Source organism: Sebastes umbrosus, chromosome 12 (genome assembly GCF_015220745.1).
Source record: "Sebastes umbrosus isolate fSebUmb1 chromosome 12, fSebUmb1.pri, whole genome shotgun sequence".
NCBI classification, from domain to species: domain Eukaryota; kingdom Metazoa; phylum Chordata; class Actinopteri; order Perciformes; family Sebastidae; genus Sebastes; species Sebastes umbrosus.
Genome location: NC_051280.1, coordinates 1,974,025 through 1,988,001, shown reverse-complemented (window position 1 = coordinate 1,988,001; position 13,977 = coordinate 1,974,025). Strand labels below are relative to the sequence as shown.

Below are 13,977 nucleotides of genomic sequence, written 5' to 3'. Positions count from 1 at the left end.
GAAAATGGCCATGACAGTTTTTCCTCGCCAAAATTTAGAGTAAGTTTGGAGCGTTATTTAACTTCCTTCATGGCAAACTAGTAAAGTTTTCCCGTTTCATATGATACCAGTATCTTCACTCTAGCTTTAAAACTGAGTCTGCGAGTTGCGTTAATGCGTTAAAGAAATTAGTGGTTAATTTGCATTACCAGCCCTAGTAAAAATATATAAAGACTAGAATAACACTCGGAGAGCGCAGACCTCCACCAAGGTGAAACAGATCACAGCTCACAGCTGGCGGTACCGTGAGGTGGTCGGCTTATTATTAACACGTTGTGTTTCCGTGTAACGTCTCGGGGGATGCCTCTCTCATTCAGCGGCCTTGTTATGTCTGTATAACGTTACACTATGTTGTCTCTCATCCGTCATCTACCGATTTGTTCTTTCTCACCATGGACGGACAGCAGCTGCCGCTGCACCTCGAAGTCTCGCCACACATCCACACACGTATCTCTCTGCTCTCAGAAGGAGGCGGGGTCACGCGTCATCAATGCGTCATCAGTTACACTGATGTGTATGATGTGTTATACACTGTGGTCTTAATGCTCAGGCTGATCGGAATCCTTGAAAAGATTTCTGAATCCGGATCATGATCCGGATCGCCACCAAAATCTAATGGTTTGTTCGTTTTGTCACACTCCACCCCTCCAAACAATGTTATTAAAATCCATCGCAAACTTTTGGAGTAATCCTGCTAACAAACAAACAAACCAACGCCAGGGAAAACATAACCTCCTTCAAGGCCAATAATATGTAGAAAACATAGCTAAAAAAAACTATATTACAATAGCAGGAAACCTATCGTGACAGAAAGGAACTGAAATGTAGGTGCCCACATCATGTAGCATGTATGATCCCACTTCTGTCGGCCCATCGCAGCGGTTCCATTTGTACTGCGTTGAAAACATGAGCGGCCGTTGTGCTTTTCTCATTTGCTGTAATGGAAAACAATGTCGGCTCAGAGCTCCAGTCCGCTGCTGCTCATCGCAATCAAACTTCACATGGAAATGAATGCATCTCATCTGCCACCACATCCCCACTTATCCTCTTTATTCATGCAGTGGTCACAGTCCAGCAGGCTGCTGGGAAAATGAATACATATTTATGCTTCTGAAAGTGCAGTCATGGCAGACTTAGTGGACAGACACCGGGGACGCTAGAAGTCAATCAGAGCTGGGGGAGGGAGGGTGCTGAAAGAAGTCTACTGTATGTAATGATGTCACACTAAATGTTGCGCCACATTCATGGTTTTTGCATTCATTTGAATGAGTGAGTGATATCTAATCGTTATTGACAACATTTCACACACAGTTTAGAATGTTGTACAGACAGAAAACTTGAACACCAATATGTCAAAGCAGCCGCAGCAGGTGAGAACACTGAAGTCAACCATTAAAACTCCAGTTCATCTCCATCGGTAGGTCATAATGATGCAGATACAAGCTATTGCATATAGGGCACAAGCCAATATTCAGATGCTCATTCAACCAGCGTTCATATGAGACAGCCGTCACCCTGTTACAGTCGCTCAGGGGGAGTCCGTTAGATGATTTTAAAAATTATTAAATGAATAATCTGCCAGACCTCCAAATTTTAGAGCAACCTCTATAGTTACCAGATCTATTTTACTGTCTAATAAAGAGCGATAACCAAATTGCATGTACAACAGCAGTGGTTACAGTTAACTCACATACTCCAGCTGCATGCGAGTTCAGTGCTATAATACAGCGTCCAGGCTTACATGAGCGCAGAAGAGATGAGAGCAGCCAGCCATCAACAGCCTCCACTCTTACACACACACACACCCTGAGATACAATTTACATACAAAGTAATAACTCTGTCTTAACTCGGTTAGGGAAAATGTTCTAATCAGAAGGACCGCACTCCGGCTCAACGCAGACCTCTGCTCAGTATTCTTATGTATGAGGGTACCAAAAACATGCATGATTCAGTTTAATACGTGGAGCTGATGTCACAACTTAATACATAATAGTTATTATTACATGACGCGATTCAACATGATGGCGATACAGTAAAACACCACAGGATAAAATAAATATAAATTATGCAATTCAACATAATATGATACAATACGACACCGTAGGAGACAATCAGAGTAAGTAGACTGTAATAGGACTGTCAAAGCGATAATGCGATAACGCGTTAATAACGCGTTAACGCAAATTTGTTTTAACGCCACTTATTTCTTTAACGCATTAATACATCGATCTTTAGGATATTGTATGATGGATATCATATGAAACTAAAAAACCTCAGGAACCCATCGGTACCAACCATGTCATGCTAGCTTGTCGTGAAGGAGGTTAAATAACGCTACAAACTTATGCTAAATTTTGGCGAGGAAAAACTGTCATGGCCATTTTCAAAGGGGTCCCTTGACCTCTGACCTCCAGATATGTGAATGTAAATGGGTTCTATGGGTACCCACGAGTCTCCCCTTTACAGACATGCCCACTTTATGATAATCACATGCAGTTTGGGGCAAGTCATAGACAAGTCAGCACACTGACACACTGACAGCTGTTGTTGCCTGTTGGGCTGCAGTTTGCCATGTTATGATTGGAGCATATTGTTTTATGCTAAATGCAGTACCTGTGAGGGTTTCTGGACAATATCTGTCATTGTTTTGTGTTGTTAATTGATTTCCAATAATAAATATATACATACATTTGCATAAAGCAGTATATTTGCCCACTCCCATGTTGATAAGAGTATTAAATACTTGACAAATCTCCCTTTAAGGTACATTTTGAACAGATAAAAAATGTGTGATTAATCACGATTAACTATGGACAATCATGCGATTAAATATTATAATTGATTGACAGCCATAATTTTACATTTACATTCATACAGGAAATGAAAACATGATTAAGGGTTACAACTTAACCAAGTCCTTAAATGCCTTGATCTAAATAAAACATAATCCATGATAGACAAATTTAAAATGCAAAGAAACCTATATTAAAATGTATTGTGAAAAGACAACATTTCAATCGTCCGCTACATACTACTACTATTAAAAAGAAATCAGAGAAATAGAGACCGGTTATAATCAGGTGCAGTGAATCGCCACACTGACATGTGAGTGAACTGGGGTTTATTAGTACCAACAGAACTCCCGTCGACGGACCCGAAAATGGAAGTTTTGATTTCAATAGCCGGCAGTTTTGGGGCGATCTACACTGTGGACTGCTGCTCACATTCAGCTACAATAGTTCTTCAAGTGCTCTCAACTGGAATGAACAGCAGAGAGGAGATATTACAGCAGACAGGTCCATCATACTCATCTTATTAAGTCCTGGTGTGCTCCTAACTGTGCACAAAAATAAAAAAAAACTTTCCAACCGATGTTCTCACCAAAGAAAACACATTCTAGGTGTGATCACGCTCACCGAACGCTGACGTTAAGGAAACGTGATCAGACATGTAAATGTAATTCACACAAAGACGGTAAAATAGATGTGGACACGCAGAAAGGAGAGCAAACGGTTCCTTAGAGAAATCACAGTGTCGAATTATATTTAACATGGTACTCACAAGACAGCCTTAAGCTGTAGTATTTTAGTAGGGCTGATATGCATATGAATGCGTTCCTCATCACCTCAACCCTCACATCATTCCCGTGTCGTTCTTCTCCTCTCTCCTCTGCCTCTGTTCATCTATTTTTGGCTCTCTCTACCCTGCACATACTGTACAGTAACAGCCTACTTTAACTACACACGTCTTTGCTGTATTTCTATATATCTACCTTAACTCTTTCTCTCAGTATCAGATTTTCTCTCATTCACATCACAGCTCACGCTCTCCTGCTCCTTTGCAGACATTTCATGCTGCGATTTGAAGTGCTCCTGTGTATGCATTATCGGTTATTTCAGTTCCCTGACCTCAGCTCCGCCTCTGCTCTTTCTTGTTGCCACTGTGCTCTGACTTGATTTAAATTCAAACTGGCCTGCATGAGCTTAGCCAATCAAATGTTCTGCATGATTATTTATGGCTGAGCCCTCTCTGAAATCAAAGGCTGCCGTCCTTTCTGTCTGCCTGTAACCGGCCTCTGCAGCCCTATCTGTACTCATAAGATAGTACTCGCCAAGTGAATTGCTTGGATTTGGGAATCGGGCAACATCTCTGAAAAGGAAATCCGATGATTCAAGAGACGCGAGCGGTCACACAGTCAGACTGGTTATAAACAAATCCCCAGGTTAAGTATTTGGAAGGGAAAACGAATGCTAACAGTAGCATTATTACCTGTTTCTGTTTGTTACATCCATCACAGTTTTACAGATCTTCTTGATTCAGTGTTGACTCATCATGCTGCATATCTCTATCTTCCTGTGTCAGCCCCATTCACACATACACACAGGAAATGCGACTGGATAACGTTGATTATCAATAGAACATATAAAAAAACAACCTCCAAACACTCCAAAGTTTAGATAAATGGTATGATTCTTTTCCACAGTAGGTGCATACATAACACAAACAAATAAGACAGACAGAATTATATAAAATTATTAGGGCTGTCAATCGATACAATTATTGAATCTCGATTAAGCGCATGATTGTCCATAGTTTAATCGCGATAAATCGCAAATTAATCGCACATTCAAAATGTACCTTAAAGGGAGATTTGTCAAGTATTTAATACTCTTATCAACATGGGAGTGGGCAAATATGCTGCTTTATGCAAATGTATGTATATATTTATTATTGGAAATCAATGAACAACACAAAACAATGACAGATATTGTCCAGAAACCCTCACAGGTACTGCATTTAGTATAAAACAATATGCTCCAATCATAACATGGCAAACTGCAGCCCAACAGGCAACAACAGCTGTCAGTGTGTCAGTGTGCTGACTTGACTATGACTTGCCCCAAACTGCATGTGATTATCATAAAGTGGGCATGTCTGTAAAGGGGAGACTCGTGGGTACCCATAGAACCCATTTACATTCACACATCTGGAGGTTAGAGGTCAAGGGACCCCTTTGAAAATGGCCATGACAGTTTCACTCTAGCTTTCAAATTTGCGTTAATGCGTTATTATTATAGCGTTAAATTATACAAAGAGACAAAGACATGAATTAACACTCTACACAGGATTTCTTGTAATTTAAGAGGAGGTTACTTATTTAATGCTCATATGGCTGTAGGAACAAAGCTCTTGCTCAAATGGGCCTTTCTCCACTGGGTAGTCTCTACCTGCATCCAGAAGGAAGGAGGTGAAGTGAAGTGCTGGTAGAGTGGATGATCTGGGTCATGTGTGATTGTGAGTGTTTTACGGATCAGGGATGAGGTGACACGATGTTATAAGTTTAGGGGGTAGGAATACCAATGAGTTTGCTGGCTAAATGAGTTATCTTTAAGAGTGTGTTGTTATTGGTGACCGTAAGCATATGGAAAAACAGATGGCACCGTACAGAAGAAGTGGCTCAGTAATGATAATGACAAGAAGGCGTTCTGTGGCACAACATAGGAGAGATGAAAAAGGTGTATGTAAATATTCCCTGGTGTACGGGAAGGCCAACCCGATGACCCCCCCAGTCACGCTCCTTTGAAAATGGAAGTTGTTTTTGATGCCTCCGCGCCGGCGACAGCTGTGGCCGGAGGCATTATGGGTAGTCCGTCTGTCCGTCCGTCCGTACCATTCTTGTGAACGCAATATCTCAGGAACGCCTCAAGGGTATTTCTTCAAATTTGGCACAAATGTCCGCTGATTAGATTCGATTTTGGTGGTCAAAGGTCAAGGTTACTGTCACCCAGAGCCAGCCTTGACCAATTTGGTGCCCTAGGCAAAATTTTAGATGGTGCCCCCTACATCTTTTGGCTCAAAAATGATTTTTTGTGCGCTCACAAAGCGCAGAAAAAAACTGTTATTTTTGTGCATACAGGATTGACATAGCCTCTTGACCTGGTTATAATATAGCTACCATGTTGACCTTGATTGTGAGATACACCCCTTTTCTTTTCAAGACTCCTTTTTTGAAGATTGCACCAGTAACAGCAAGACGTTACACACAATATATATCTATTAAATGAAATTGTCTTGTTTGAATAGGCAAAAAAAACAACCTGCAGCCTACCGGTAGGTCCTATTTCATTTAATTAATTTAAATAATGAATTTAACCATGTAAAAGTGAAAAATAGAACCATAGGTTATATTTTAATTAGACTCTTCCTGTCTTATTGATCACCATGATCTTAAAATTGGGATTATTCTCCTCCATCAGTTCTTGGACTACTTTTAACCCTCTGAAAATGATGGTGGATCATTAACTTCACTGTCTTTTGAAGACTGTTGTGGGTTTCAGTTTTTAAGATAGCGTAAATACGGCGGTATCACATGAATCTTGAGCTTGTGATGAATCTGTTGATACCAAACATGTCATGTTAGCTTACTGGGAAAGGGGCAAAATATCGCTGCAAATCTGAGTCTTTACCGCGAGGTCAGCGATACCTCAGTGGCAAACAGCAGGCTGTCTGTGCCGCCCTCTGGCACTTGGCGCCCTACGCATAGAGGGATATCTCAGGAACGCCTGGAGGGAATTTCTTCAAATTTGGCACAAACGTCCACTTGGACTCAAGGATGAACTGATTAGATTTGGGTGGTCAAAAGGTCAAGGGTAATTCCATTTTTTATAGTGCTCACTTTCGTAAAGTTACTCCAAACAAAATGAAGAAAAAGCTGATTGTTGTTCCGATTCATTACAATGTAACTTTAACACGCTGAGTATGTCAATTATGTGCTCTGTGAAATCACACCCGCAAGCTTCAGGTTTGTGAGAGGCAATTGGGAGCTTGCCACACAGACCGTATGTGTGAATGAAGTGTTACCACAGTTGTGAATGCACATCATATTTTGGTGCAATGACTGGCTAAAGTGTTCGCTTCTTTGCAGCCATGATCATGATCCCAGACCTAAGCAAATAACTTGAGTACCATGTTGTCATATAAACAATCAAAAACAAAGCAACTAAAATGAGACCATTGACATGAAGTGAAATGTTCTTTCTGTTTTCATTGGCTGTATGTTAACGACGGAGTATTAGGGCCAAAAAAAATCTGAGATTTCGAGAATAAAGTCATAGGTTTACGAGAAACAAAAGTTGTAATATTATGAGAATTAAGTCATGATATTATAAAGTAGTCATTTTACGTGTTATTTGGAACGTGGAGCATCTTGAGATGTAAAATACTTCATATTTTGGCACATCAGCACCACATTATCATCAGTATCAGGACCTTGAAAAGATTGTGAAAGAAACTGAGTTTATTCTGAAGAAAGAACCACACGGACCTGATGGGGAAACTGACTCTTTTGTGGAGGAGGAAATTACTTTTTTTCTCGTAAAGTTATGACTTTATTCTCATAATATTATGACTTTTTTTTCTTGAAATAGTATGACTTTATTCTCATTAAATTACAACTTTTTTCTCTTAATATTCTGACGTTATTCTCGAAATCTCTGATTTTTTTTTTCCCTCAATGTGGCCCTAATACTCCGTCATAGTATGTTAGTGCTGTTCACTGTAAAATTGTCTAATCCCAAATCTTTCTGCTGTTGTCTCCTGCAGTGATCGTGGTTCTGTTCACAGCGTTGAAACGCCAAAGAAAGCAGGAGCCTCTCATCATCTCCAAGGAGGATGTCCGGGACAACGTGGTGAGCTACAACGACGAGGGCGGAGGAGAGGAGGACACCCAGGCTTTCGACATCGGAGCACTGCGACACCCGGACGCCGCCGCCACCTTAGAGGAGTCCGCCAAACAGAGGCGTGACATCATCCCCACCGACACCCTGCTGTACCCGCCGCACCGCCGCACCGCCCCCGCCCCCTCTGGCCTCATCATGCCGCCGGTCAGCGTGGCGTCACGGGATAACGGGGACGTGCGTGAGTTCATCAACCAGAGGGTGCTGGAGAACGACTGTAACCCGACAGCACCGCCGTACGACTCGCTGGCCACCTACGCCTACGAGGGCGCGGGCTCTGTGGCCGAGTCGCTGAGCTCGCTGGGCTCGGCGTCGTCCGAGGCCGAGCAGGACTACCACTACCTGAGTGACTGGGGGCCCAGGTTCAGGAAACTAGCTGACCTGTACGGGGCTGAGGACAGTGACTTCTCTTAACGAAAACACCACAAACACACACACTCACTTCCATGTCAAAGACAGGTTCAGGAGCGATTTTGAGGACATCAACGTCGTGACTACCACACACTCAATATTAGAGATTGTGAACATTACTGATGAGCTTTAATAAAATCTGTTTAAAAATACAGACAATCCACACGATGAAGCCACCTGATCCACTGCACATGGATCCAAAATGGAGCTTACCAAGTTATTTTCAAAAGGGGACAAAAGTCCTAAAGATGTGATTTTGGGAATGGGAATTAATGGATGTAGAAATGTAAATTAACCAGCACAACAGTGAAGCCCAAAATCCTTCAGTTAAACCAGTGTCAACCCCTTCAAAGACTCATTTCTGGTCTGAATAGAATCTTGAGGATCTTTTTTAGTATTTGAGAATTGGACTTAAAATATGTTCAGGCTTTGCTTTAATCTCTCCTGGGTTACCAAATAACCTTTTTTGCAGAGTGTTTCTCGTGGCTTTACATGTGCCATTCAAGGCAAACTCAATGGAGGAAAGTGTTGGGAACCAGGTCAGTCAACAAAACCCCAGTGGAGTTTTTCAGGACACTTACTTCTGCAGATAGGAAGTGAAGAGTGTGGGGAAGACAACTTTTTTTCTTTTTTTCTTTTTGACTAAGTGCCCTTCTGCTGCCCTTCGAGCTGAACTGTGGATGCCTGTAGGTTGGCTGAGACTGGAGGGGGCTAATGACTCTTAATATGATTGCGTTTTGTCTTTTTTGCTGTCTTGTACAAAAGGACCATTCCAGAGGAGCTGCTCTGAAGGATCCTCGCTTGAAAAATCACCTTCTTCGGAACACAGAGTAAAAAGAGGACAACTCATATGACTAAATGCACTGATTTCTTTACGCAGGTTTTTCGACTTTTTGTTTTGGGTAGATTTTTAGCTTCTTGATTAAGTGTATATTGTGTCAGAAATGTGGTTGAACTGAGTTATATTGGAAGTATGCTAAGTTCTATAAATCTTTAATTTCACTGCAGTCTTTTTTTTCTACAACAAAATACAACTCCGGATATCATATATGTTGAACAATGTTAAAAAATGGCTTTTCATTTGAGAATATGTTTAATATTTACATGAAGGACACGGAGAAGCCCTGCCTTCGCAGTAGAGCTGTCACTTTTCATTCAGATTTCAAACTACTGTTTGCTTTTACCAAACTCAAAAATACCAATGTTTAAGCACAATAAGCCATTTGTCAGGCAAAGATTGTGGTTGTGGATTTTGGTTACATATTAGAGCAGCACTAATCAATATTTTTATAATAACAATGGATCAAATGATTACATGTAACGTGAAAGGGGTGGATTGTAGTGACGAGCCTCCAGAGGAATACTCCAGAGTAGTAGTGCTGTAGCGCCTTTCAGCTCCGTTGTTTTGTTTTTTCCAGCCCGCAATATTACTGTTTTGATTGATTCCCACCGTTCTCATTAGCCTCATCTCCAGTAGCAGGGAACTGGTGAACACGAAGCATCTAGCAGCTAAAGAGATGGATATTTTTCCTCAGGAGTTGGTGGAAACCGAACCAGAGCTAAAAGTAGAGGGAATACATGTTGTTGCTAACCATATCTGCTGTATGTAAACAACTGTTGTTAACACATTAGCCATAACAAGAATAATGTGATAATAAAAAAGTAAATAAGCAGCCACTTAGCTTAGCTTAGCTTAGCTTAGCAATAAGCTAAAAAGGGGCAAATAGACTGGCTTTGTCCCAAGGTAACAAAATCCATCTACCAGCATCTCTAAAGCTCACTAATTAAAGTGGCAGTAGGCAGTATATTTTTGGCATTATTGGGCAAATATTCCATAATAACCTTTCAGCATATTGTAATTCAAGTGTTCTGAGAGAAAACTAGACTTCTGCACCTCCTCATGGTTCTGTTTTCAGGCTTTAGAACATCTAGCCTGTGACGGGAGACTTTGACCAATCACAGGTCATTTCATTGAGAGAGCGTTCCTATTGGCTGTGCTCCCGCGTCCTTCACGAGATTTAATAATGGCGTCACAAACTTTCTCATTTTACAGCTAAACCGTGCACTACAAGATGATTCTGAAAACATTTGAGGAGAGAAATAGGTTTTAACGTAACAGAATATTGATTCATATTTGATCAGCGCTGTCTAGTTTGACCGCTTGGTTGGAGTTCGCGAGTGATTGACAGTCGGCTCTCATAGACAGCAGATGGACAGCAGATCTCGGGTCAGCTCTGACTGCTTGTTTTCCTCCGGTCTGTGAAATCTTGCAGATGCTGTTAGGAGCACCAGAGGACACATGATTTTTTTCAGGTTACCTGTTTCATGCACTACTGTCAGGATATAGCAACCGTTTTATAAAAATAACTTATTTTTTTTAATATTAGCTCCAATCTCGCTTTAACACTGTGTATCACTTTTTTTTTCAATACAAAAACCAAAGTGTAAAACCAAACAGGTTGTGATTTTATTTTTATTCTATTTCTATTTCCTTGCTGGGTGCAGTAACTGCCTAGAGTCTCCCCCGGTTGCCCTGCAACCTTACGTTAACAACAAGACTCCCAAGTGGTCAAAAAAAGCAATAAAAGCAGGTTTAACACAAAACAGAGGTAACTTCTAAAATGTGCTAATCATGACACCAAACCATCTGAGAAGTGATGTGTGGAAGCATTGTGGATTCTGTAGACACTGCAGATGGATTCTGAAATTGTGGATAAAACTAAGGTACAACTGCCTTTACAGTAACATTATCACGACAACAGATCCAAAGTCACCTGTTAGCTTGTCACTCAGAGAGGTGGCGGAGGCACCGCGGATGAATGGAACGTCAGTTTTACAATGTACCATTAGCTTAGGATTCAGCTCTGTGGGTTGCGTTCAAATTAACTTGAACAAATTGTGTGTTCGTTCAAACTTGACCTTTTGAAAAAGTGACAGCCCTACTTCACAGCCAGCATTGCAGCTTGAATGTCTTTCAGTGACTGGTAACCTCATTTTCAGCTTCATATTATTTCCTGCTCATACAGTACCTGCTTTCTCCCGTGTACTTGCATAGTTTGAGGATGTGATTCAAATGTTTTTGCCCAAAGGTATCCTGGCACAGATTTTATTCGCTGCTTTGTCTGAGAAGAGAAAAAAAAACCAACAGCTTTCCTTATTTACTGGTTTATTTGCTTAGTTTGATTCAGCCCACCCGCGTCTCATTCAGAGACGCAAGGTTTTGTCGTTAAATGTTGTAATTAACTGAAGCTGGAAGGCAGCGTATTCATTTGCTTTGATGTCACAGTAATTACTGAAGCAAAAAGTCAAGTAAAAATCACAACATTCAACCTCAGTGCTGTGTTAAAAATAACATATTTCAAGTGAGGGATGAAACTATGAAGTTGGGATCATTTACTGATTCAGACTTTTTGTTATCCTGAATTGATATCAGGAGTTTGTATTGTGTGTTTTGGCAGTTCCAGTAAAAGCAGCAGTTTGTTCCAGTTGTGTTTTGTGACCGTGGTCTGCTCTGAAGGCTTAAAACTAAAATGTCCACATATTTTTCTTTATATTGTACTTCATTCTTTTTGTACCAAATATTTAAAGGACACGATGATGATATTCTTGGAAGGAGGGGAAAAAAATTCAAACTACTGTCCAGCTTCACTGTTTTTTAATGTCATTTTGGAGGTGTGAAACTCGCTGTGGGCAGTCTACCGTCCGTATATGATGTATTATCAAGTTGTTTCATTTTATCAAAATAAAGTTTTACAGTGAAAGAAACAGCTGCGGGGAACCATGTTGATTGTCATTGTTGACATTTATCTCTCAGTTTTTAAAAGTGCCTGTTTTCTTCAGCAGTTGAAAATCACAACACATTCTGCTGCTCCTCCAGTTATTTCTTCCATCTCCGACAGCAGAAATCAGTCAGTGTTTGGTTTGTCCATTCTGGGCTACTGTAGAAACATGGTGGAGCAACATGGCGTACTCCGTGAAGAGGACCTGCTCCCTATGTAGATATGAAGGGCTCATTCCAAGCTAACACGAAAACACGATTCTTAGTTTCAGGTGATTATACACTAATGAAAACATAGTTATGAATATTATATTTCATGAAGTGTTACATACTGTTCATTTAAATAATACCTCTAAGATAAAAAAAAAAATCTTATGTTTAAATTACCATAAAACTAATTTGCACACAGCAAACAGGTTGTTTACCATGTTTCTAAATTAAATATTATCTACAGTTTGCACTTTATGGCCATTTGTAAGGGACAGACTACATACACGAGATACAGAAAGCAGGAGAAACAGAGTGTTAAAGGTCCCATATTATGCTAATTTTCAGGTTCATACTTGTATTTTGTGTTTCTACTAGAACATGTTTACATGCTGTAATGTTAAAAAAAAACTTTATTTTCCTCATACTGTCAGCCTGAATATGCCTGTGTTTACCTTCTGTCTGAAACGCTCTGTTTTAGCACATTTCGACAGAATTGCAACGGAATTGCAACAGAATTGCGTTGCTAGGTAACAGCTTGGATCCATGTGTACTTCCTGTCAGCTGATGACATTCACATACACACTGCAACCAGAAATAAACTGGGACACATTTAGAATGTTTATGTTTAAAAATGCGTGAAGGGTCTACATTTTGTATATTTGTGATATCACAAATGGGCAGAAATCCTGAAAGCTTGTTTCAAATGCAGAGTTTCTGAATACGGGCTGTGTGTATTTCCCTGTGGATTGAGTGTTTCGATACTTTCATAGTATTTATACAGGACTTAAGCCTGTGTGACAGGCAAGAATAATGCAAGAATAATTAATTTTTCAGGCATAATTCATTTATTTAGAGAAAAGCTAATTTCTTTGTTGTCTCAGTTATTACTGTATCGGTTTCAGGACATGTCATTTCATTTTTGGATGTAAATATGCATAAAAACTGGTCACTGTAGAGACTACGCAGCACATATGCAGTGAAATAGAAAGAGGAATAATGCAGATAGGTGATGCAGATCCTTGTGTGTGTGGGTTGATTTTGCGTTGATCTGTTGGTAATGCCTCGGGGTTCCAGTAGGGGGATCGCGCTCCTCTTCCTCACTCAATACAGAGACGAGTGAAGGGAAGAGCTGCGTGTGTGATTCATTCATCCTTCTCTCTCACTATTTCCCCTGTTTAAGGTAAATAACGTCCACAAAGCACTATAACGTTGTAAACACATGTTGTTAAGAATTCGTTATACGTCGTTGTTGTTCATTATAGAGGAAAAGTGCACATTTTGTACTCTGTATTGTGTTTGAAAGTTTCTAGCTAACGCTGTTGCTATGTAAGCTAGCTGTCGGATGCATCGTGGTCCCGTCGTAGAGTCCGTCTGTTTACTTTGTCTGCGGCATTTAAGCTAGGCTGTTAAATTCATATATGTGTATGCAGTTGTTGATTTTATAACCTTTGAAGGTGAATTCATGTGTCGAGTGAGCTAAAAAGTTAAAATACATTTCATAAGAGAGACTTCATGCTGTATTTGAATTAAGAACATTTAGAAGCAGTTAAAAAGATAATTTAAATGGTTTAGAGAAAGTTAAAAATGTAATTAAGCCATGATCACTGTGGTCCAGAAACTGAGTTCAGATGTTTAAATGTATGAGTTTTGTTTACATTGCATTACATTTCAAATGTAACTCAATACAGAGACGAGTGAAGGGAAGAGCTGCGTGTGTGATTCATTCATCCTTCTCTCTCACTATTTCCCCTGTTTAAGGGGCACAACATTTGGAGGCACCGCTGGGATGTTTAGCTTGAGGA

At 40.3% G+C, this 13,977-nt stretch overlaps 1 protein-coding gene across 2 annotated transcripts in view; it reads left to right on the top strand.

Annotated features, from left to right (window-relative positions):
- The window catches only part of cdh6 (cadherin 6), a 118,757-nt gene extending 108,712 nt beyond the window's left edge, over positions 1-10,045 (top strand). For both annotated transcript variants that reach the window (XM_037788091.1, XM_037788092.1), the window contains exon 12: positions 7,643-10,045. In XM_037788091.1, the coding sequence (XP_037644019.1) occupies positions 7,643-8,190 (548 nt within the window). In that variant the 3' untranslated portion in view covers positions 8,191-10,045. The remainder of the gene's footprint in view (positions 1-7,642) is intronic.
- Positions 10,046-13,977: the final 3,932 nt, after the last annotated feature.